This window comes from Protopterus annectens, chromosome 16.part0, assembly GCF_019279795.1.
Source record: "Protopterus annectens isolate FY-2018-M chromosome 16.part0, PAN1.0, whole genome shotgun sequence".
Classification (NCBI taxonomy): domain Eukaryota; kingdom Metazoa; phylum Chordata; order Ceratodontiformes; family Protopteridae; genus Protopterus; species Protopterus annectens.
The window spans coordinates 656,707,024-656,732,964 of record NC_056750.1 but is presented as its reverse complement, the minus strand read 5'-3'; the positions used below and the strand labels follow the sequence as shown (position 1 = coordinate 656,732,964).

The 25,941-nt window shown below is 40.1% G+C and overlaps 1 protein-coding gene across 1 annotated transcript in view; it reads right to left on the bottom strand.

Annotated features, from left to right (window-relative positions):
• RBM34 (RNA binding motif protein 34) overlaps positions 1–23,061 on the bottom strand; it is a 574,650-nt gene extending 551,589 nt beyond the window's left edge. The window contains exons 1-2 of the mRNA XM_044058641.1: positions 22,893–23,061; positions 13,714–13,885 (exon numbers count right to left, since the gene is read on the bottom strand). Coding sequence (XP_043914576.1) covers positions 13,714–13,885; positions 22,893–22,918 — 198 coding nt within the window. The 5' untranslated portion in view covers positions 22,919–23,061. The remainder of the gene's footprint in view (positions 1–13,713; positions 13,886–22,892) is intronic.
• Between the last annotated feature and the right edge of the window lie 2,880 nt (positions 23,062–25,941).

The following is a 25,941-nucleotide window of genomic DNA, read 5'->3' as shown; positions in this document are numbered from 1 at the left end:
TCTCTTTCAAGAAGTTTTTTTTAATCAACTTTATTAACCCGATTACCAATGCTCCTCTACATGTTTTCTGGACAATTTTATGGCCCTTAATAAATTATGTATCCCTTTGATCCCTTCCAATTGTTTTACAAGGTTCTCTCGCTCTCTAGAGTGGTGGTTTGCATTCAGTATCCCCTCTAACATTATTTTAAGCCTTACTGGCTATGAATATATCTCAAAATCAGGGGTTCCTAATCCTTGTTGTTTTGCTAGCACAATTAATGTTCAATGCCACCCGAGATTTTTATTTCAACCACATAAATTCTGTAGTGATTTCTCTCAAATCAAAATACTCATCTGAGGAGGGAGTGGCAAACCATTAGATGTTTACACTACTACTGACAGAATAAACCACTAGACTCTGTCATATCTATACAGATATCCTTCCATTCACCAAACAGATATTTAACTTTACTTAAAAAAACACTCCATAGTATAAAGGACAACCCCCCTCAACTGTGCCTGTTAACTTCAGTCCTAATACTACTAACAGAATAAAATTACTCAGAAAGGGATACTCTTCAGACAACATATCACTGCATGAATAACTATTTATGGTTTTAGTCTTGTGTGTTTACCTTATAACCAGCAATTCTAAAATACTGAGAAAATAAATAAAATATTACTTCCCAATCTCTTATGATATGTTAGATAAACAAGCAAGATATCCACGCACATTACCAACTTGTAAGTAAACTCCTGCAGCTCATAACCCCTTATTTGTATCTGCTTCAACTATCTGACAAGGGTTCAAGATAAACACTGATCACAAGAGGGGAAAGAGGACACCACTTTCTAGTGTCAATACTTACCTGAAAAATATAAGAAATAAACTTTCCAAAAGTTATTTATGTTGACACATCACAAAGATTTTACTAAGTGAACCCACCTCCCAGTAGAGCCAATCATTCTTAGCAACTCAAATAAACACTGCCAAACACCCTGTAAAATGTCTTTTCGTTGTTTGAGCTTGTAGTCAATAATGTTTATTTGGTTTTGTTCTGTCAACTTGGGTGGATTCTACCCAGTATAAAGTCTGTTCTAGATCACTCAATGACAGCAGGATACAACCTAATCTTTTGGAAATCAGAACAGTAAATAATTGATGGCAGTGATTAACTACTGATATTAATCTATATGACCTGACTTGTGAAGGATTCCTGTCTGGTTTCTGAATAACTACTATGACAAGTTGTTTCTGTGTACATGTGGTTTATCCACTTATTAAAACATAATTAGCTAATGGAGCAAAGTCCTTAATAAACTTGTCTATAAACATTTTACATATTTGTAATAAAAAAAAATCTGGCCCAGGTGTTTTACACACTTAATTCCTTAAAGATGTTTCCATCAAATCCACTGCAACTTCTTCAATCAAGCACTTCCCCTCCAAACTTTTATTTAGTAGGAATTTGCTTAGGAAGTCCCAGATTTTATTTGCCAATCCCTACCCTCAATTCACATTTGCTTCATATAATTATTCATAAAAATGAACAGAATTTCCAAGCATATTGCTAGGTTTCTCACAAACCCTCTGTGGCCACCTTCAAATCACAATACAGGACTCTCCTTAGAAAACTGACAAGATGCAGTTCCTGTAATGTCACAAACACCTAGCTAACAGAATCACTTACCTTACTACTAGCGGCCCACTCACTCTACTAAATAAAATGTTTTGTAAATGTTCCTTTGACTTCACAACATAAAACACAAGCACAACTGCAAAATGACAAAAACAAGTAATCTTGCAAATTAGGCTTGCACCTTTATAAATGCAACTCACAAGCCCACATAATCATTATCCTACATAACATGCAACTGTTCTTATATCTGTTTACAATGTTACTGTATGGATCTGTTGTTCTTATATTAGTGTCCAAAACTAACACATTAGCTTGATTATACCGTATTATATACCATGCACAAAATAGAAGTTATGTACTCACCATAACGTTCCACGGTTGTTGTCCTTGATCTTGCCTTCCCTTCTTGCTGTTTGGGTTCGGAGCCAATCCTCAGTTCCAACTCGGCCGTATACTATAGCTCGAGAGCTTTTACTGGCTTGAGGCTAGCCCCTATCCCAGCATGCCTAGCGGTAGTTACCCAGACCTCGTTTGCGATAACTCAGTACTAGACCATACAGTTAGAAAACATATATTCTATTTTATATATCAGAGGACACCTATGTATAAAGGTGTAAACCATCCATAAGAGTAAGAAGGGGAGACAAGGACTAACCAAAAGGTGTGGTAAAAAGGAAACACAGCCAGTATATAACCAATAAAAAACAAGGAATTCCTTTCGATCCTCCAGGAAGGGGGAAGGAGGGTGGGAAGCAAGAAGGAAAGCGAGATCAAGGACAACAAACATGGAACGTTATGGTGAGTACATAACTTCTTTATGTTATGTTGTCCGTATCTCACCTTCGTTCTTGTTGTTTGGTACAGCATCTCCAGCACCTGATTCTTGGGTGGCTCACTGGAAAAAACTCTTCAGGACCATGCAGCCAAAGGATGTCCTGTTCCGGGAGGCCACATCTACTTTGTAACGAGTGATAAAGGTATGAGGATTAGCCTATGGAGCTGCCACACAGATCAAATCCAAAGGCAGTCTGGCTTGAAATGCAATAGAGGTAGCCAAGGCCCTTGTTGACCGTTCTTTAATTTTCCCTGTAAGTTTTTGTTTTTTCAAATTGTAGACATGTTTTATAGTGTCTGACAGCCACTTAGATAAAAATCACCTTTGAGACTGCACAACCTTTTTTATTGTCTGTAAAGGATAAGAACAATTGATCAGATTTACTAAAGTCCTTGGCCCTGTGTAAATAGAAATGCAACTGTCTATGAACGCCCAATTGATGAAGCATATACTCTCTGCCTTGTTGCCACGATTGGGGAAGGAAACAGGAAGCTCTATGGACTGATTCTTACCCAAGGTATGTTCTGACTACAATTTGAAAGAGGGGTTGGTTCTGAGAGAAACCCGATATTTATGGAAAATCAAGTACAGGGGAACGAATAGATTAGGCCTGTAATTCTGAAACCCTTCTAGCTGAGGTAATTGCAACCAAGAAAAAGGTCTTCCAAGTCAGAAATTTGAGAGGACAAGAAGCAGATGGTTCAAAGGGGGGAAAAAGAGAGACTAAAACTAAATTTAGATCCTGGGGAGGAGAGGTTCTCTTATTGGAGGTCTTAAGAGGGTAGCACACTTCTTAGGAATGCCTTACATAGCCTATGGGACATGATATTGGACCCCATTTCTCCCATATGGAAATTAGAAATGGCAACTAGCTGAACCCGGATAGTAGCTGCAGCTGTGCCTCGCTCAAAAGTTTCAACAAGAAATTTGAGAATCTTTGATGAAATGGGTGCAGTAAAGGGATCAACCTGATTTTTGCCTGCCCGACAAGAGAACCTCCTCCATTTACTAGCATAAAGTTTCCTCGTAGTGCGCTTGTGGGAGGAAATCAAAATGTATTGAATTGCCGGAGAAACATCGGGAAGCCTGGCTAAGACCGAAAGTGGAGAAACCAAGCGGTCAGCTTGAGTTTGAATGGAAGGATGGAGAGCCCCCGGCTGGTGCATCAACAGATCTGGTGCTGGGTCCAGGATCCAAGGCTCCCCCTGTAGGTGAGGCCAAAAGAATAGGAACCATATCTGACGAGGCCAGTAAGGGGCAATGAGGATTAACTTGCAACCCAACGACTGTGCTTTCTGAAGAACCATGAAGATCAGGGGAAAGGGTGGAAAGGCGTAAAGCAGTCCTGGAGGCCAATCATGAACAAGTGTGTCCCTGGGTGACTGTCCCGGTGGTGGGACTAGGGCAAAGTAGCTGCTGCATTTGTTGTTGAGGGGGGGTGGCAAATAGATCACAGCATGGCTGGCCCATTTGTGAAAAATCAAGTCCGCAACTTCCAGCTTCATGGACCACTCGTGAGGCATCAGAATAGCCTGGCTGAGCTTGTCCGCTATCACGCTGGATTTCCCCAGGATGTGTGTTGCAACCAGAAAGCGTTGGGAAGACATAGCCCATTGCCAAACTCATAGAGCCTCTCGACACAAGGGGTAAGACCTGGTTCCAACCTGTTTGTTGATGTATCCTACTACCCACATATTGTCTGTCTGAATTGCTATAGTCCCTGTAGGTAGAGAGTCCTGAAGTGCTTGCAATGGCCAGAAGCACCGCTCTCATCTCCAGGACATTGATGTGCAAGTGGTACTCGGGTTCCTGCCAAGTTCCTTGAACAGTCTGTCCCAGATAATGCCCTACCCACCCTACCTGGGAATCATCCGTGATCACTGTGGTTACAGGTTGGGGGGTATAAACAGCCTGCCTATTGTTACCATGGGGAGTCAAGCCACCACTCCAGATCCTTCTTGCAGGACTCCGTGATCAGAATCGGATGTGACATGTGTAAATCCTGGAATTACCATTGTGCAAACAGAAGCCACTGCAGAATTTTCATGTGGAAGGGAGCCACAGGGATCAGAGCGATTGCTGCTGCCATAGAACCCAGGACCTTGAGGATAAATCTTGCTTGAATGCTCTTTTTTGTCAATAGCATTGCAACTTGGCGACGGATCGTTAATACTCTTTCTTGAGGCAGCTTTGCTATCATAGCTCGTGTCTAAATCTGTCCCTATAAAGGTAATATACTGACAAGGCAACAAGGCAGACTTTTCGTAGTTTATGGTGATCCCTAGTTGAGAACAAGATCGAACTGTGGATTCCCTTGCCCCAATTAGCTGATGCTTGGTGGTGGCAGTAAGGAGCCAGTCGTCTAGATATGGAAACACCTGGAATCCTAGATGCCTCAAGTGAGCAGTAACTACTGCCATGCATTTGAACACCCTGGGGGGCTGTGGTGAGACCAAAGGGCAGAGCTCTGAACTGATAGTGACTGGATCCCAGCCAGAAGCGTAGATATCTCCTTTATCGTCTGTCCATTTTTATGTGGTAGTACGCATCCTGGAGATCCTGAAGGGCTTACTACATGTGTGCACTGAAGACCAAATAGCTGTGTCTAGGATAGACCTAGAGCCTATTTGTTTTCAAAAAAAAAAAAAAGTAGCAGCCATAGCTCTGGTACAGTGAGCTTTGACTTTCTGAGGGAAAGGGAGAATGTTACCATAATGAGAACAAAACAGAATATCCCAAGATGGCCATCTGGAAATGCTTTGTTCAGATATAGACTGCCCTTTTTCTTCCCATCAAAGGAAATGGTCAGATTTCCTAAAATATTGATTCCTGTCCATGTAAAATCTTTACTGTCTGTGTATATCTAAAGGAGGATTCTTTCTCCTCCGTTTGTCATAATCGCTCTTCTGAGATTCTGACACCTCCTTATCCTTCCATTAAAAAAAACATTTTTGAAAATGTACCAACAAAAGATATTTCTTCATTGGAAGAGTATGAAGAAAGGGTGTCTTCAGATTCAAACTGGAAGGTGTAGCGCAGGCCTTCAACATCCTACTCAGAAAGAGCCATGGGAATCTCTTTCACTTGAGTATGGTAGAAAGTGGAAGAGAAAGCTGGAGAGAATGGACTGCCTTAAATATGCACTGTGGAAAATTATATCAATCTCCTTAAGAAGCTTTCTGCAAACAAGGGATGGAAGGAGAGGAAAAATGTTATTTTCATTTGCGTTTTAGATCTCTCCAGCTTCAATGTTTTAGGGGTAGAATCCAAAGGCCAGAACTCCTTAAGGTACCCTCCCACGTCCTCCCTCACCAAAGTGTGGCAACTACCTCCCTCTTGCTCAAAGTGAATAATTCTATATTCCCTCTTCTCAGCATCAGCCTAATTTATCGTCTGAAAGGACATGCTTAAATCCTGGGTCTTTGTGACGAAGTCAGCCCCAGAACAGAAAAGAAGGGGAAGTCCAAGTTTTTTCAGAAACCTCATTTTCAACTTTCTTCTTCTGATGAAGAAGGAATCCAGGAAGGTCCACCAAAGGGGGTCAGTCACCATGGCCATTCATGCCAATTCCCTAGGCACTTATTCTTAAGAAAAATTCTGAATTTAGCCTACACTTTAATGTTTTGGGAGTACATGAAAGGCAAATCGGACAGGACTCTGTATTCAGTTGATCCTCTACGCAAAAGCACAGGAAGAATGGGTGTTCTTGTAGGGAATCTATCTTCTGCACAAACATTTACCTTTTCTGACAGACATAAGCAGTTTTTACTTGAACTTTTCCACAAAAAAGTTTCCCAACAGGGTACTTCTCTACCCAAAACTGTAGCCGACGAGAAGCCTGCATAACGTACATACATCAAGAAAGTTCTAGATTTGGATGTGTCTGTACATCCCTCTTAACTAACACATACTTCTGGGCCTAGAACACATGTATGGTGTGAAAAAAAGGTACCCAAAGCTTTATAAAATTGGCCAAACATACAATGTCTTTGGCAGGATGCATCTCATACAGCTATGGCTACTGCAACAGTGATCTAGTGAACAGCATGTATCTTTTACCTTCTCCAATGCTCTGCTGAACCAAAGAGAAGACAGGGAGGACCACAATCCCCCAAGTTGTAAACAGGTAAATCTACTGGATGCAACATTTCAAAAACACTTTGACCAATTGTGGTTTCTGAATTTTCAGCTCTAGAAGAGTTCTGGAAGACAGGCTCAGAACATCCATCTGTTCAGTCACTTCCTTGACAATGTGAATTGCTGCCAGAGTGATGTTCCATCTACGGACCATTACCAGATAAATGTTCTCTCCTTACACAAATAATAATATTGTGCCCCCTTGCTTATTTAAAGTAGCATATGGCAGACTGTTTGTCTATAGAAATATGAAGAGACCACAGATACAGCTTTGTCACCTATATCATAAGTGTCAGGACTGCTCTTATATCCAAATGGATGATGCAGTTGCTGTCGTCCAAGGTGGAACACATTCCATGCAGAGTGTGGGAAGTTAAGTGAACTCCCCATCCTGCAAGTGACGGGAGAGTGCTAGTACTAGAACAGTGATTTATTTTCAGAATCTAGCGTGGGTTCTGCTAGAAAATGTAAAATCCACCTAAAGTCTGGTGGGGATTGTGCATCGCTCCATGTTTCAGTGACAATGGTCCAAAATCAAAAGAAAGTCCATTAGCAGATGGTAGCTGTGAAGCTGCTGAAATCCTGCAGTCCAATAAAAAACCTGCATCCTCCACCTTGCTAATAGCATTCTGAAGACCGAAAGCCATTAGGCTCAAAAGATGTAGCAGACTCCAAGCCCTAATCTTGTTTTATGCTCTATCCTAGGCAGTTAAGGCTGTGGCATGTCCATCTCCAGCAGCCAGTACAACCGGCAATGCAGACTGTTGTTTTACTCTGATAAAGGCAATCCTATGAGCAGGAATCAAGAAAGAACTTCACCCACAGGTGTACTCAATGTAGGAATAGTTTCTTACATGGGTATGCCGGAAGCCTGTCATCCAATCAGCAAAATCCCTGGTAAAGGCTCTGGGTGCTGATAAAAACCCAAATTGAAACAATACATACTAGAACGGATACCAACCCAGAGCTAACCAAAGGTGTCTATTTCTGTGCAGACTCTACATACTTATGCAACATAAGGCATCTTGCCATGTCCAATAATACAATCCAGGTGCCATGCAGTAGCAGTGTATGAAATCCTACAGTGTTAGCATCCAAAACTGAATGTAACCGATGCACTTCTCAAAGAGCAGAGCTACATTTTGGGATTGGAGATGTGACATAACCTCTGCTCCACTTCCATAGACAGTGCTCCCTCTATTGTCATTTTGGGCAGTAGAGTCTGGGTTTGTCCCAACAGTTGCACAGAGATGGATTGATGAGGTAGCAAAACTCTTTCCCGTGGGAAGTTCCAGAACATTGCTTAGATTAACACCTACAACCTGTTTAGTGATGGCAACTTGCAGCCACCCATCAATAAAAGGCAATCCCAACTGGAACCAATACTGTTATAAACAGCAAGCAGGATGGTCTTCTTGGGTGTCTTGGCCAGTGCTGGAGAGGACCCAAAGCCAAGAAATAGCAAACCGGTACTCTCCTTCCACACTCCCCAAAGCTTTAGACTCTTTCTTGTAGCAAGGTGGCATGATGCTGTGGCCCCAGGACCAGTGTTGAACCAACAAGATAATGTAAGGGTCAACATTAGAATGCTTGGCCTTGTGGTCTATCACAAGGTCACTCAAGTGCTTGCAGATGACACACACACATACACCTTCTTTGGGGTATAACAGGTAGAGTCATGATGCCTTCAGGCTACTTGGAGAGCATCTTTAATGGCCAGATCCATGGGAAAGAGAAGGGTAGGGTTCCTTAGGTCTTGCTTCAAGAAATTATGTTTGTCTTTTCTGGAGAAGGATATATAGGACCAAATTTTATATGTTGCTCATAAGACTAAGGACCTCTCCAAAAGAAGGAACATCTGGAGGATAATTGACAGGGTATACTCATCATCAGCTGTTTCTGAGATGACAGCCCTGGAATCCTCGGATTCTTCATATAAGCTGAACAGTCAAGGAGTCTCATGAGCTCCAACACCAGTACATGTAAGCACACACAACTACACAGGTGGCTCATGTGCCACATGAATGAAGCATGCACAATAGAGAGGTTTTTACTGGGCCTGACAAAAGCTTCAAACCAAACTCCTATGCCTGACTCCAGCTCTAGCTCCTAACATGTCAGCATCAGGCATGGGACGATCAGGTGGCCCTCAGCTGATAGCTGCCAGTCCAAATCAGTCAGCAGGCTTGCATCAGAAAGAAAGAGGCCTGCACTAGAAGAGAAGAAGCCTCAGTCACAAGTAACAACAATTTGTGGCTGGGTAATAGGTTCACAGCAAGTTACTAGGCTAGCAGCCCTAGAGCCTTTACAAGCCTAACCATGTTAATCCCAAGTATCCCCATTTGCTCTTTTTTGGGTAGCTCTCAGAACAAATTTATGAACAGAGCAGGTCTGTGATTAACACCAGCTACCCCTATACATGAGGGACATTGGTGCCACCCCAGGGGTGAATTTGTGGTCTCCCATTCATTATCCAGGTTGCTTTTGAATGGGGTCAGTGAGGAGCTCTGTTTTACGTGAATAGGGAGTCATAGCTCTCAAGTGCACCAAATTCCTTGGTATATACCAGTTTTGAAGGCAAAATAATGGGGTGCCATGAACTCTCGAGTGGCCCCTTAAATTCCCATTTTTTTTTTCAAATTTCTTTTTAAGTTGTTGCCGACATCATGGTGTGCAGGGGCATGCACGATGATGTCAACTTCATGAGGCAAACTGCCAGCCTGTAGGAATTTGTCTCGGAGTTGTCTTTTTATGAATGTTAGCATTGTGGACTGGATAGGATTTTAGACAGAATAGTAGGCAGGCATTCATGGGCGGGCATGCTGGACAGTGAGCACTTGCGCACACACACACACCCACACTCTGAGCGGAGAGGAGGAGCTAGCCAGCCTGCAACTGTTAACTTTTGTGTTCTGTCAGTCTGGCAGCCAAGCCAAGAGGGAACAAGGCAGCACAGCAGCAAGTTCAAAAACTTGTACAAAATGTTGTACTTTCTTTCTTTCTACAGTGCAGAGTCCAGACTGGTCCACCAAGCATCTACTGCAAGTTAACTCCAGAAATCCCAGACCCCAGACACCCAGACCAAACATCAGGGCAGGAACAGTCAGAAGGATGAGAAAATTTATCTCCGGCAGCTAGTCCTCCTCTGGCTCCAGGTAAAAAATTAAAAAAGAAAAAAAAAAGGAAAGCGCATATATTTATACTAGATTCAGCTCAGCCGAGCTCTGTGTTATTTTCAGTGGAGAGTTACACGATTTGTGACTTTGTGCATGTTTTCACAGAATGTGCAGACACTTGATTTGCCTCATATATAATTGTGGTCTGTCACCTTTCCTAATGTAAAGTTTTTTTTTCTTTCCTCACATTTTTGACTGTCTGAACTTTTCAGGAAAATGTGGTTAAACTGTGCAAACAAAACCACCATGACTATTTTAAAGCTTCAATCTTCTAGAATGGAATTTCAGTCTTTGCAGCAACTAAAACCTACATCAATGAATCACATTCTTCCACAACATATAATGGATTAGGTGTAGGAGGTCCTTGTCTTTGTCCCAAACAGGTATTATTATTAGTACCTTGGCAATTGCTAGTGTACAAAATGTTTCCTTCAGGCATTCCTACCCCTCACTGCATATTTTCTTGTTTACAAAGCTTTTATTGCTTTGTCCTTTATTTGCAGGTCAATAACACCATACATCAATTATTTTAAACATATTTGTTGACACAGCTTCATTTCCTCTCTTTTCTTACCCCTAAACCACTGTTCTAACCTTGAAGTATCAGACAGCATGTCCTTCATCTGTGAAGGCTATCCGATTTTTTTGTGGTGCCTTCTTACCTCAGCACAACACGTCTGCCTTGGCTACCTTTGCTTGGCTTTTATCCACTAAAAACAGTGAATAAAAATGAATTTTGCAGTCATATTACCCAGAAGGTTAGTTTGTCTTCCTTATTCTGCATATTTCAGACCTAACTGTGGTCCAGCTGCATAGGGGCAAACTGTATGGAATGTACAACAATCTCACAGCATCTTCGGCTTTTAATATCTCTGTCACAAGTCCTGAAGCATTTCTTTCTTAGTTTAAAGATATGTCTACATATTAAGTCAGCACTTAATTTTCTGTGACACTGCTGTGGAGAGCAGCTATGTCTGTCTGTACCCAATGCATTTCACTGTTGTAGTGTTTTTCAGACAGTATCTGACACTCTTGTACTAAAGAGTTCCTTAAAGGACATGGGTAAGAGAGCTGTAAGTATATGAGCTTATAAAAGTATATTATATCAGTGAGATGCCAGTCATTTGATGTTAGAGGTTCAGATATATGGTGTTTTAAGAACATCTCTCAGAAAGTCAGACATATCACAAAAAAAAGAGAATTGTCCTTTGAACCCTCCAAAATCATTCTGTCTCCACATGTGCAATTAAAAAAATACTTTAGATATTCAGCATGCTTTGTGAGACTAAAGGAAAAATATATAGATGACACATTGCTGTATTCCATACTCTTTGTACCTAGAAGTAGACATCAAGAACAGTCACATTCCCAGAGCTGGTACTAGATATGTCACAGAACAGAAAAATGACCAGATGTGTTTGAGGGCGTTGGGCTGAAACCATGCAGTTTAAACACAGCAGCTGAACCCTGTATGCTTTGCATAGTGTGACCCTGCTTTAGTACATCTGTTTATGTTGGTAAAGTTGTGCTAGACTTTTTAATTAGATGTTGAGATGCACTGAAGGGAACAAATGTATACAAAGGGATTGTTGAGATCTTTACCCGTCTCCCACCTAGTGCTACATAATTAGTCCCCTTGGTTTAATATGCTGTCTTGGAGTAGGATGTTTGGAACAAGAGTACTGGAAAGGCCTTCATTATTGTAATTTATCCTGCTTTTGTGTAATACTTGATAAAGTTCCTGTTTTTAGCCAAGTGTAACTTTTTTTGGGTGAAAGTGAAATGAGCCATGTGACTTGCGGATGTGTAGCACTTCCATTAGGGGAAAGTTGGAGAATGCCCTATAGGCCAGGCACAAGTCACCTTTCAGCAGCCTATAAGATGCAGATTAAAATGACAGAGCTTTCAGCTTGTTAACATAGGTCATGGCTTGGAGTCCCTCTATTTTCTTGGTGAGAAGCCTCTGAGGTCTCTCCAGTTGCTGCAGGTGTCTGGTGAGGTATATGCAAAAGGGTGCATTATACTCTATTAGTGGTCTGATGAGGGTCTAGTACAGTGGAGTTATAACATTCCTTAACCTGGAAGGTATGTCCTTATTTATAAGGTGCACTATACATTAAAAGGCTTTCTTTACCACTGTGGACACTTGGTGGTCAAAGTGCAGATTGCTATCAACCTGCGTTCTCAAGTATCACACCACTGAGTATGAACTCCAGGGGGGGGGTGCCTAATGCAAAGGACCAGTCCCACCAATATTATACAATCATAGTTTCAAAGGTGATAACTAGAATAATGACCCCAGGGGATCCTTTTAAGCCTAACCCTGCTTCCCAAGGTGAGAATCAAACCCTGTAAAGTAAACACCTTAACCATTATGCCAAACCCTCCAGGCTAGTTAATCTCAGGATCCAGATGCCTGATTTAGGCCAGGCAGTGAGGAATATATTACATGTATCACTCAGTGTTGAGGTCAGGGAGCATGACTTCTCCAGTCCTCTCATCTTCTTCTTCTAGGTGGATTACAAGTGAGGCTGATGCTCTCAACTGGCCAACTTCGATCTCAACACTGCCATAGACATGGGGTGCCATATGAACAATGCACCTACCAAAATGGACAAACAGGTCTTCAGCAGCTTTCTGAGCGCTGGTCCTTGTGGTGAACCTGTAATTTATGCCAGGGGATGAATGGGGGGACTCTCCCTCCAGGCCAGTGGTAACTCAACTGTCACATTTTTGTTCACAAAATAGGCCAAGCATGTCCCCCTACTGAACCTTTGAGCATCAGGATTAAACTTCTGGAATCTATGGTAGTTATCAAAATCATTCGCCAACCCGAGACAGTAAAAACAAAGCAGGTGTAGGTCTTTGCAATGTCTACTTACATTTAGGCAAGTGAATGCATCTCTTCACCAATAACAGCAACAGACAAGATCCACATTTTTATGTTTCCAATAAACTTGCCACGCACAGAGACTGTATACACTAAAGCAGCTGTTTTACGTAATGACAAGCATTATCATGGTCAAGTGAACATATTTTAAATGTTAGATTTTCTGAAATCTTGACAAACGTTGATTAGCAAAGAAAAGAACAACCTAAAACATATCAAGGAGAGTCCTCTACATTAAACCAGTGTTGCACTGGAACACAGTTTAATAGTATATCACGTCTTCTTCTTCTTTTGGCTTTTCCCGGTTAGGGGTCGCCACAGCGGATCACCTGTTCGCTCATGATTGGCAGTAGAGTATTACGGTGTTGAGTTGCCAGCCCAGCCTTCCACAGAAGGCACACACACGCACTCACACCTACGGCCAATTTAGAGTGTCCAATCCACCTACAGCATGTTTTTGGGATGTGGGAGGAAACCGGAGCACCCGGAGGAACCCCACGTGACCACAGGGAGGACATGCAGACTCCACAAAGAAGGCACCCCAGCCAGGGATCGAACCAGAGAACCTCTTCCTGTGAGGCGGCAACGCTAACCGCTGTACTACTGTAGCCACCCCAGTTTAACAGCATATCACTATGAACTTATAAGTCAGTAGGCAAGCAATCCTACTCTTCATCACAGAAGATCCTGGAATAAACTAATGAAGAGTACTAAACAATGTTTTGGTTAACCACCTTTATTATCACTACCACTCAGACTGGAAACAATTTTCAAAGAAAAGACCAACTCTGTATTTATGGATGTTCCTAATTTAATGTTGAGGAGTATTATCTGACAACAGCAGAGGTATCTCTACCCAATGAAATCTGTGTTAACTACCACCCCCATCAGGAAGAGCTTTGTGAAGTCCAACAATTTACTGAAAAGCTCTTTCAGATCTGAAGTTACAGTATGTATTTACACTACTCACAGTCTTGAAATTAGCACACAAATCTTTACAAAAAAAAAGTGAAAAACAAATATTATTAAATACATTATTTTATAATGACTTACTTTTTTTACTGGCACAAACGCTAATTGTTTGTCAGAAGCTGATGAACTGAAGAGAGATGTCAATGAGCTTTCTTTATTTGTGACGGTCTTGTTGTGAAACAAAGTATCAGAAACTTGTCCAATCCTGTACTCATCTGCTAAAGAATCCACTGTATTGTTACCATTTTCTCTGCTACAACAAATGAAGTTAAAACATTTGAAAAAAAATGTTAGAAGCAGCAAAAGACTGAAATTCTGTTGTGACACTCCAATGAAATCAATTACTGAGCTTTTAAATGACTGCAAAATCTCAAAATGAATCATCAAACATTTCTTAAATGAGAGCAGTAAGCTGTAAGAGTATAGCCTATAGCAGTGACGGTGAACCTTTTGGGCTTTGCATGTCAAAAAATTCACAAAATGCCTATCTTGACTCTGCTGGCGTGCCCCCCCAACAAAAGAGAAACAATTATTTAAATATTCATTTACTTAAAAAAATACAGTTCAATCACGTGTGCTGCTATGTATTATAAAAGTAAAAGAAAAAACAGTGACTTATAATAGAGAAAACGATATGCACACTAATAATTGGGCTTAGAACAGTGCAACAAAAAATAACCCTACCTTTAATAGTAATTTTGAATTGAACTGAAAAAAAATATGGAACACGTTGCATTTGATTTGATTTAACAACAATTAATTACTTTTTGTTGTTGAGTTTTAATAGATAAATGCAGGGTCGCACATTTCTTGTATTTTTATTCATTTAGTTTCTTTGGTAACTCAGGTGTTGGTGAATGCTGGTGTCACCCAAAATATTGTGGCATGTCATAGGTTTGCCATCACTGGTCTACAGCCATGAAGGAGTGTGCAAATGCATGGAAACTAGAGGGTCACTAAAACACAGAGGGGGCTTTAAAAGTGCTATAATGTATTTATTACTGAAGCAATCACTGCTGCAGCTCTGTTGGCTGTAGTCTACATCAGAAATCAACCAACCACAATTTTTTTCTTCTGCACAGGAAGTAAGGCTAATGTCAGTAAAGGGAAATATATTTCATTTTACTAGCCCCCACTTAATGAAACCGACGACCATGTATTTGAGTATGAAAAACTCATAATATCCATAAAGCTGCAGAGCAGAATCTGTGCAAGTGAATTGCTACAGTAGTTCCCATGGATGCATATAGCCACAAATAGTTACAAATGAATTACATGACTATGAGGGAGTCTACAATTTCTGGCACATTACGCGATACAAAGCTCTACAGTATCAAAGATTTGCTACTGAAAACTGAAACAAATAATAGGCTTGCACTCACCATAACAACTTATGACGCCTCTTAGTAAATCAACTTTTGATGTTTCTTCTTTGCAATCGTATAAAACTTTTTTTTTTCTTCCTTTCTGACACTAAGCAGTGGGCATACATACACTCAGTGCCCTTATGATATCATGCACCAGGTAAGGCAGGTCGGTCGAGCCCCTGTACCCAAATGTTTGACCCACATCTGCTGAGCAAGCAGAACCTGCAAGACAATAAACAAGGAAAGGAAGTCCCTCAATAAGCCTAGTGTATTAGTTCTCAATTCCAAAATCCAGCAAGGTAGGTCCGGCACCTCTGAAGATCTATGAGTGAGTGCCTGAGCCACTGTAATGTGCAGTGCAATATCTACATCATCCAGCATGCAAATGGCACTGTGAAGTTATGAAGTTAAAAGAATGTGTGAGCCTGGACCCACCACTTGTGTCTTCACTTATGATGCAAAAGTCCAGATCTTCTGATTCTACTCGGTGGACAAGAAATAATTAAAACCTAATAGCATCCAACTCTGTCTCAATAAGGCAATCATCAGAGTCATGCTCAGAATTGACATGTTCCAATTTATGGAGACCTTAGAGAGCCTGTAACTAGGGAAGTACCCACACCAAGGGTGGTACTGAGGAATCCTCTCATGGGGCAGCAGCATTTAATTATCCAGATAGATGGATTCATACAGAACCAGCTCCAGCAAGCCTTCCACCACCATATCTAGCACCTTGGTAAGCAGTCCATGCTCAATGGACAATAAAAATTGCAGTAAGTCTGTATTAAAAGTAGTACCATCCACAGGCAGCATAAGAAGCCTATTACATGAACTCCTGATAATGACTAACCAAAGGTGTACATCACGTTCAGTGGCACTATCCAGGAACCCTACAGCTGCAGGGATAGAACTCACCAGAAACAGACCAATCAGGACTGACATACTGGTTGTATTTTTGAAGTCACAGAGATCCATGAACAAAAAAAAAAAGTCTTCTGTCTCCTCTGTAACTAAGAAGTGCCGGTGGAACTAATGAATTACCCATCATCAGCAACAGAGACTGAAAAAAATGGGTTTACTCTGCATAATCAATATATAAACAGCTAACAGCAAACTGGATAAGTCAAATCTGAATGTGCACACACACACACACACACACACACACACACACACACACACACACAGAACAGCAATTGACAACTCAAAGCACTTTTAGTAGCAAACAAGCCTTCTTGTAACCCACAATATCTCCTTACTTATTACAGAAGCTCCATGGTTACACAACTGTAGGAGAAAGAAAAAAAACACCAAAGACGAAAAAACTGCTTGCAAGTATTGCAATCTTGTAGTACATCCAACTCTGTAAATATTTGAAGACTAGTGAATTTGGAGAGTTGGGAATCGGGGAGACTGCATTCAATGAGATACCACAAAATATGCTATTCCATTCTTAACAATGAATAACACTACTCAGGTGGATATTTTGAAAGCTGTAACATTTAGTCCCATCAAATGCGATATCAGGAAAAAATCAAATTAAATATAGTATATTTACTTCAGAGGGCATAAACACCATTTTCAGATCACAAAAGGCTTATATTTGCACTACAAAACTTTTAAGTAACTACTGCTATCTACCATCTGTGGTATCCATTACATTGCATGGCAGATATGACCAGTCTTGGTTTGGAAATTAAGTACACTGAAAAAATCAAGTAATGAAACCACCTCAATGAATTGAGGGTTTTACTCTACTTCTATGCTGTGCCATTCCAGGAAACCTACTCTGTGACAGTCTCTCTCTCTCCTCCTCAGGATATGGTCTTTGACTCTTCCACATTGCTCCAAACGTGCTGAGCAGAATGTGCTACTCCAAAACTCTCCCATTTTAAATGGGCAGGTCTAGAGAACACAAGATGGGGTGTCACTGCATCTTATTCATACATTCATAGATATTCAAGGCCACTGCATCTCATGACCATTCTCTCCTCACCAGTACCCTCACTCAGGTCACACCTCCTTTCTCCAAGATGCCCATACCAGTCAATCCTTGAGTAAATTTGTGGACACTCATCCAGTCATCTAGGTTTTTTTTTTCCATCCAGTCATTTAGTTGATGTGTAAAGTAAGACAGTGAGTTGCACTGCTCAACATAAAGGAATAGTTTACTCTAGAGGTTTGGGATGCACTGGGTTGCAAACCTGCCCCTCCACTGTGTTTTAATTATCTGTTGGTGAAAATTTATTCTGGATCTACTGCTGGCAAAGATATTAGACTCGAAGAAAAACAAGAAGTTCTAGACAATCAAGTCTCAAATGGCATAAGTAAGACAGGAATCTCTCAAAAGTCTATAAGGCACTGAATAAAAGATACAGCTTCCAACCGCTCTAGGTATGCGGGAACTTTAAGCATGTAAGCATTTTCATTGGAACCTGAGGGTCTCTCTGTTTGATATGCTTAGTAAGATACATCCCAAAATGGGGTTTGTACTCAATAACCGACCTGTTCAATGCTGAGTATTACAGAGGTATTACCCCTTTACATCTTGATGATACTCCTTTGGCAAATGACTACTCTAAATAAAAATACTTCCTGACAACCATTACCACAACATGGTCAAAAGAGAGGGGAGATATCAAAACAATAACCTAGGTTCCCAACTTCACTTTTATTTTGTACAGGTGTGTTGTGCAGACAGTATGAAGGGAAGGGATGGCTATCAAAAGTAATAATACCACACATTTTTAGTATTTAGTTTGAGCCTATTTTAAGTACACCAAGAGTTTACTATGGAGAGCTTAGGTGTCATAGCGTACCTTAACAACCTCCAATTTGCAAATGTCTGCAAACTAAGAGATAGAAGTAAATCTCAAAAAGGACTGATCCCAGCACAGCACCCTGAGGGATACCACTAGTCACTTTCACACTTTCTGATGAGCAACCTGTAACTCACACCATGTGGGTTCTGTTTATCAGTTTGCTATCCATCTTACCAGTAATAGGTCGATTTTTAAAGCATTTAGCCATTTTATGATATCTACATGGGGGAATAGTTTGGACAGGTCAAGGTACACTGTGTGCAGTTCATGGCAACCACCTACAGCCTCCATAACCTTTTCAAAGAAATGTACCCCTTTTCGGGTCAAATGTACGAAACTTCTTGAAATCACAGTTCATAAAGAGAGTTATAATACATTCTAGGTCTTTGCAGAAGAAGCTTGTACGGCTTACAGGTCTGGAATTACCTAGTTCAGTCGTAAGGCCATTCTTGTGGAAAGGCATCACCACTGCTGTGCACCAATCATCAGGGACAAAACCAGTAGCTAAAATTAAGCAGTTTAAGGAGTGTGTCCTTAAGGGCATGTTTAACACTTAAACACTTTCAGTAAACAATCCTTAAAGATAATTACAGAAGTAAAGGATTCAGATATTTTGGGGCTTTGAATAAAAGTTTCAGGGGTGAAGTTGGTACTAAGTGTTTTCACAAAGTTAGAGGAAATGTAAGTTGGGTCAGAATAGGAGGTCCCTCTATGAATACGTTCAGAGCAATGTAGTTTTTTTTTTTTTTTTTAAGTTTTTAGTTTTCTAACATAGTTAAAGAAGGGTTTATAATTACCTTTGGCTTCAGAGGCCAAGTAAGTACATGGCCTCCTTTACTGTAATTGATAGCGTTCTTCAATTTTTATTGTAGTGTTTTTGATATATTCTTGAGAAAATGGATATTGGATCTACTGAATAATTTAAGGATTTTTCTTTAGTTGTATAGTTTATTTATGGTGGTAGACCACTGTAGCGTGTTTTTTATTATTTCCTATGATACTTGGCTCTGGTAGGGACTGCTGTCTCAATGTATTTTTCTAAGTGGGTGAAGAATTCCTTATTAAAGCTTGCTGCTACATTAAGGACAGGGAAAGTGCAGTCAAAAGTGAATTTTAACATTTCATCAAATAGTAGGTTGTTTAGAAAGTTTGTAGTCCTGAAATTCATTGGGGTTTGCTGTAGCAGATTTTGGAAATTTATAGGAGAAGTCACAAGTTTATGGTCAGACTTCACTAGGGAAGGAGATACCCAAGGAGCAGTGCAAAAGGCAGCCATATTTGTAAGTATCAGGTCAAGAATGCCATGACCTCTAGTAGGTTTACAAGCTGCTCAAGGGAATTTCTGTTTATTATAATTTAAGAGACTCCTGTTATCAGGGGATCTAGGTAGAAAAGCTGTTTTCAAGCAACCTCTGTAAGCACGTTTGGCATAAATACTTTTCTCCTTTAACCTACACATAAAAATAATAAATAATCACATGCAAATGGATAACAGACATGTAACATTGTTTTGGTTTCTAACATGGTAGAAGAATGGTGAACATGTGTGCGTCTGCCCACTTTCAACACTTACTGCTACCACAGAATAAGGCTTGTTGGAATGGAGCTAGCTCTGAGATTCCTACATTGTTACTAGGCTAATGACCTGGGTGTCCCTTTCTAAGCCTAGCAAAGTTTTCCCAAAAGAATAATGATGTCCTGTTTCCGAATAGGAGATTGAGAACCAGGCATTTACAACCTAACTCTATCTGTAAGGGATATGGGTGCCAGGCCCAGTGTAAATTTACTATTCCCCATCCACTGATCTAGGTTGAGCTTAAACTGGGTAATAGACAAACTCAGCTTCACATGAATAGGAAGCCTGTTCCATACTAGGAGCAGTCTCTTGGACACATTTGTCTCTCCAGCATGTTCTGCTCAAGTATCTGTCAAAATTCAGGTTCCTAGCCCTTGTATTTCTAGTACTCTTTGACTTACGAATATGTAGGAGATAAGTGTGGGGTTTGCAGATGTTTCGTAAGCCAAACACAGATCACCACTTAGCAATCCATAGGATACCGAGTATAGAGAAAAGGCTTTAAGGCACTCTATATAAAGCAGGTTTGTTATGTGTTGTATTCTTTTTGTAAGGAACCTCTGAGATTGCTCTAGTTGCTGCATATGCCTGGTCAGGCACATACCAAAGGGAGCAATGTTCTCTAGGATTGGTCTGACAAGGGGGAATAAAGTGGGATAATGACCTCTTTGGACCTAGATGCTCTGCTCTTACTTATAAGTTGTCCAACATAAAAAGATTTCCTCACCACTGTGGCTATGTGGTGGTTGAAGGTAAGGCTACTGCTATGGGTGCACCCAAATTCCTGACCATTGTGTCAACTCTTAGGGATATATTATCAACATGGCAATTAGCCAGGTTGGTTGACTTCCCAAAGGGTACAATTATGCATTTCTTTGCATTGAATTTAAGACCATGGCTTTGGCACCATTTGTTAGTCAGAGCTAGACCTTTTTGAAGGATGCTAGTGTCTGCAGGGGAGTCAAAGAACCCCCCCCCCCCAAGCTTGCAAACATCTGCAAACTTAGCCACAAAACTTCAGCATTTGCTTCAATTTCACAGAAAATAGATGCCAAAAAGGAGAGAGCTCACTATGGAAACCTGGGGAACTCCGCTAGTGACTGGCCGCTTGGTAGAGGTGGCCTCACCTATTTTGACCTCCCGGGTCCTATCAGTGAGCCAATTGGCTATCCAGCAGGTGATAAAAGGGTTTATATCTAAAGTAGTGAGCTTGTCTGTAATACCCGAGTGAGGAGTGGTATCAAAAGCCTTGGCCAGGTCAAGGTACATTGTGTGCACATTTACCTTCATCCAATGCTTTGGTGACCCTCTCAAAAAGTCCACCAAATTTAATAAGCATGAGCTGCCTCTTGCAGCTGATGTTTGGCCTTTCAGGTCCAATTTTCTTCCGATACATTTTCTTTCGGTTAATACTGATGTCACATGTTTTGCCTACAGTAAAATGGAAAGAACTTCATCAGAAAGTTCCTGGAGTATTCATTTTTGTTTTTTTCAGGGGGATTGGTGAATGGAACAAATGTTTAACATTACTCGGTTTTTTTATTCTTTCAGCTTCATGTCTTCTAATATAAATGGAGACCAAAAGGCAAGTGTCTGTCAAAGAGGTATCTGTAGTCCTGAGTACATCCTTTGGATAAGATATCTAGTAACTATGGACCTATTATCAGCTTGCCATCCATTCCCTATTACAATATTACCAACTTACCACTTTTTTAATGTAACACATGCAATTTATTCTTCAGTGGCAGCAAGCACTGAATTTGTAGATGAAACATTGAAATACAAAGATGTTTGCTAGGAGCAACCTCTTCATTAGTTGCAGACCTCTTTAATGTGGAATTATTCAATTACTTTTACTTCTGCAGAGATTATGCAAACTGACTGATATTGAAGGACTGTAATAACAGCAGTTTGAGTGGCCTTTTATGGTTGAAATGTTCTGGACTGAGCTGTTTTGTCAATATTGGTTCATATGTTTTGTTTCACTGCTTACTGGAAAAATGTTCAAAACTATAAATTTAAAACACACTCTAACAAGTGGTGCTATATTATACAAGAAATATAATTTAATACAATCAAGAAGGTGAATCAAAGAGCTCTTGCATGTTTGCATGGTTCTAAAAATGTGTGCAAGGGGCTTATGATCTGAAAACAGCCCAAAGGTAAACTTTATCTGCCACTGGCCAGATACATTTTCTTTGAATTTGGGTTTCAGTGCCATTTCAATAAATAAGAGTTTCAAGGGCAGATGAGTTTTAATGCTAAGTCTGTTATCATTGTGCGACTCTATTGCTTTGTTTAGGAAGTCTATCAGTGCTTCTGCTATAAATTTTGAAATAAAAGTTTTAAATTAAATCCAAATAACTGTAATCAATGTTGAAGTAAAGTCAAAGGTATGAGCTGTGTTTATAGTAACTGGTAAGAAATAGCAAGTAATGGGTCACTGTAATGGCTGTGGGGGATCCATTATCCTGCCTAGGCCCCCATTTGACCATGATTTGGCACTGCTCTAGCCACTCAAATACATTCAAGTCTCACAAAAGAAACTCAGGACTTTCAAGTACCTCTTAACATGTCAATCATGACAATATATGACTAGTGATGATATGATTACCTGTCTGGCGCATCTACACCAGCTGGAGGGGTGGATACCATACCTCTCAACCTCTTAGGGCTAGAAATCCGGACAAAGCCCAAAAATAGGGACAGATTTTAAATATTACTTTTATAAAGTTAGAAAGTTGCTAGAACAACAGGGTTTATATGTTGACATGCATTTTTCTGAAGGTTTTGAAATCTGGAACTCAAATGTTTGTCATTATTTAGTGACTTGTTTTCACCAGATCATCACAGTGATTTGCCAGAAAATCAAAAATTTTATGAAAAATAGACCAAAAATATGGGGCAAAAATCTGGACAGTTGAGAGGTATGGTGGATAAGTCTTTCTACTGAAGAAATGCCTAGAATATCTGACTGTATACCTGGAAACTCTCAAATTCTACAGTGAGATTCAGTACGTCTCAGTGTCCAAAACTGCAAAACCTTCAGTTTTTAGTGCACTGCTTCACGTTCTCCACTGACCTTCTAGAGCACTTTTACCATACTTATACTAACTTTCAAAACACATTCGTTACAGTATGCTTTCTTATACTCAGCGAACACATTCTGAGTTTCACGTCTGCTTTTAACGGCGATAACGTTTAGGTTCTATTTTCCTTACGGTTAAGATCAGAACCTGGTTGCAACTTTAATATATTTACTTGAGCCAAGCAGCTATATTTCAGTTTCCTAAATAGGCTTTCAGACCGTTATTCCACCCAACTAAAACGATCACAGCTCTTGTCAATTAAAACCTGACTAAATACATAATTCTTTATGTAAAACAACTCTGATTACAGCATGGCAAAAACAGTTTATTTTTGGCAACATTTAAAATCCACACTGTAGTGCCTGTCCAAGAAAATAAGAAATATCACTTTCTTGTAGCATATTATTACCGTTTGCAGTCGTGTTTTTTCTTCATTTTAGTCCACTTTCGTTTGCAATTAATGAAACTTTATACACATTCAGTGTTAGCCTAAGTCAAAGAACCGGAAACAGCTATGCAGAACACAACATGCTTACTAGTTCGACTCAAAATGCGTAGTAAAGAAACAATAGCCAGCATTTAGGTTCCGACGTTCATACGTAAAATTAAGCAGTGTATGAATAACCTGCTATGTAATTAGTACGTAAGTGTGTACCAAGGAGAAAAGATACGCTCTAACATATTTTATGTTAAAATACTGCTTTTTGACAAAGGTATGCATTTAAGGCAAGTAATATCTGAAGCAGTGTGACAGTTCCCCAGTGCTACGTATTTGGGGAGTTATTATAATGGTTAGCAAATAACCTATGAAGTCCATTTCGTCATACGAGAGTTTATTTTTTTTCAGTTAAGTTTCTGTCATAGTTGTCTGTATTTTTTTCTGATGGAAAGACATCGGAAATTCATACCTCTCAAGTATTGATTCATATTTTAGCTCTGTCCCACTTAGTTCCTACCGAAACTGGTGACTTTTGGAGAAAAGGTGGTGAATTACACTGAATAAATAATTTATTTATATATTGACATTTGTTGACCGGGAAAGCCCCCTGGATCAGAAACACATTTTCAGTGGAGGCCCGGGGAGAAAAGCTCCACAATGAGTAAAATAACAGAAGATATTTAATTCAATTTAAGTACATTGCCTTAAAATCTGAGATATATGCTAGCACCCACTCTTTATATATCATATATATATATTTACCAGGAATGAGTTAGATTGGATTGGACGTAAGTGATTGGTTATAGCTTTGGATAGAGTGAGTATTAACAATAATTAAAGTTATAGACTTAGTTTACTTTAGAAAATGCATGTTCGGTCATATTATCTTAATCTGTCAATGTCTCAAATTAATAGTACTAATATTTTACAAGTGCCCCTGACTATATCCGGATTTGTCCCTGACTACTTGAGAGCTAGCTATACTTGAAACACACTGGCAATTGGTGGATGCCTTTTCAAAGAACGTAGATGATGTTGCATTCTTGTATTTTGATGAATTGCTTGAAGACAGATTTCACGAACTAAATATAGAATCGTTTGGGAGAATTTGTGTCAAAAAGTGCCATGACAACTTTTAATTTTAATAACCAACTTTTTTAGATAAAGAATAGTTAAATTCCAGTTAGGACAGGGAGAACTGAATGGATAAACCATAATTCAAACAACTATGTATAATGTGTCACAGTCATATAGGATCATAGGAAGTTACTAGGCTATTGGCCCTGAGGCCCTTATAAGCCTAACCAAGAGTTTAGCCTATGTTTAGGCAAGTCAGCACCCAAGGTACCTGTCCAGCAGGGACACGGGTGGAATCCCAAGAGTGTATTAATCCAGTTATCCAGGTTGCTCTTAAAAAGGGATAATGAGGTACTCTGCTTGAAGTGGAGAGGGAGTCTATTCCAAAGATGGGGGAGTCTCCGGGACAAATCTGTCCCACCAACAAGTCCTATTGATGTCATAGACCACGTTGAGGTTGAGTGTGCGTGTTACTCGAGTGGAGCTTGACTTATAGATATGCAGCAGTTCCATTAAGGCTGGGTCTGAGATTGCTTTGCATGCCAGACAGATGTCACCTCTGAGGACTCTGCATGAAACTGAGTAGAGGGATAGGGCTTTTAGCCTATATGTGTAGGGTAGATGCTTGAGGCCCTGGATTCTCCTGGTGAGGAACCTCTGTGGTCTCTCCAGCTGCTGCATGTGCTTTGCGAGGTACACTTAAGAAATTCAGGACAAATTGTGAATTTAATAAAGTTGTTTATAAACGCCTCACAGCAAGAGGTTCTCCGGTTCACTCCTCGGCTGGAGTGTTTTCTGTGTGGAGTCTGCATGTCCTCCATGTGGTCACGTGGGTTTCCTCCCACACCCCAAAGACATGCTGTAGGTGGATTCCACACACTAAATTGGCCCTAGGCATGAGTGCGTGCATGTGTGTGCCTTCCGTGGAAGGTTGGGTGCCGGGCTGGCTACTCGACACCGTATAACTCTACTGCCAGTCATGTGCGGACACGTGATCCACTATGGCGACCCCTAACTGGGAAAAGCCGAAAGAAGCAGAATAAAGATGTTTATAAAAAAAAAAAAGAAAGAAATTCAGGACCAAACTAACTTGACCAATGTAAGGAGAATCTATTCAGAATATCCAAGCACCTTAGCACAGTCAGTCTGTCACTTAGTAAACAGAATTACACAAACATTAGGCTGTAAGATACCAAAATCCAGTCAATCATCCAAAGTATACACATCCTGTAATGCAGTGATAATCCATTCCTTCCCCTGCCACTAGTGAGCAAGGTGGATCACAACTAAACATCTAACCCCCAAATAATAAAGGGAGTGATATAATTCAAACAGTTAGAACAAGTTTAACCACAAAGCACTTAGCTTAAGTATAACTAATTTTGCCCACCTGGAAAGGTAACTATGTGAATCTATAAGCAAATGTATGTAATCAAATTTGTCCTGAATACTAATATGAGCCGTAAAAAGAAAGACTATTGTGTAGCCACAAACCAATATTCCAAAATATGTCTCTAAGTATATGGAAGTGCTTGAAGTTCCTTTTTTAAATACCCTTACTGAGTTATAGCTTATGACATAGGCAACCATATGTTTATATAAAAGAAAACAAACCATATTAACATGTTCACAGTTAGAAACATTATACATCAGATATATTTTCAGTATAATTATCATCCATCCAACATTACATAAATTGCTCAATTCCTGCCGTCCCTTAAACCTCACTACTCCTCCAAAACATTATTCTGCATGTATTGTTCCAACAATTTCCATTTTCTAAATTTCCCATTTCCAGTTCTTTTGTCTCTGTTACAGTATTCATTACTTCAAATATGGTTGGTTTATACTTTGACTTCTATTTTCTAGTGATTGCTTTTTTTTAGGCAGCCACCATAATTAAACTTAAGAAGGCCTTACTATGTGTAGGCAATTGAGATCC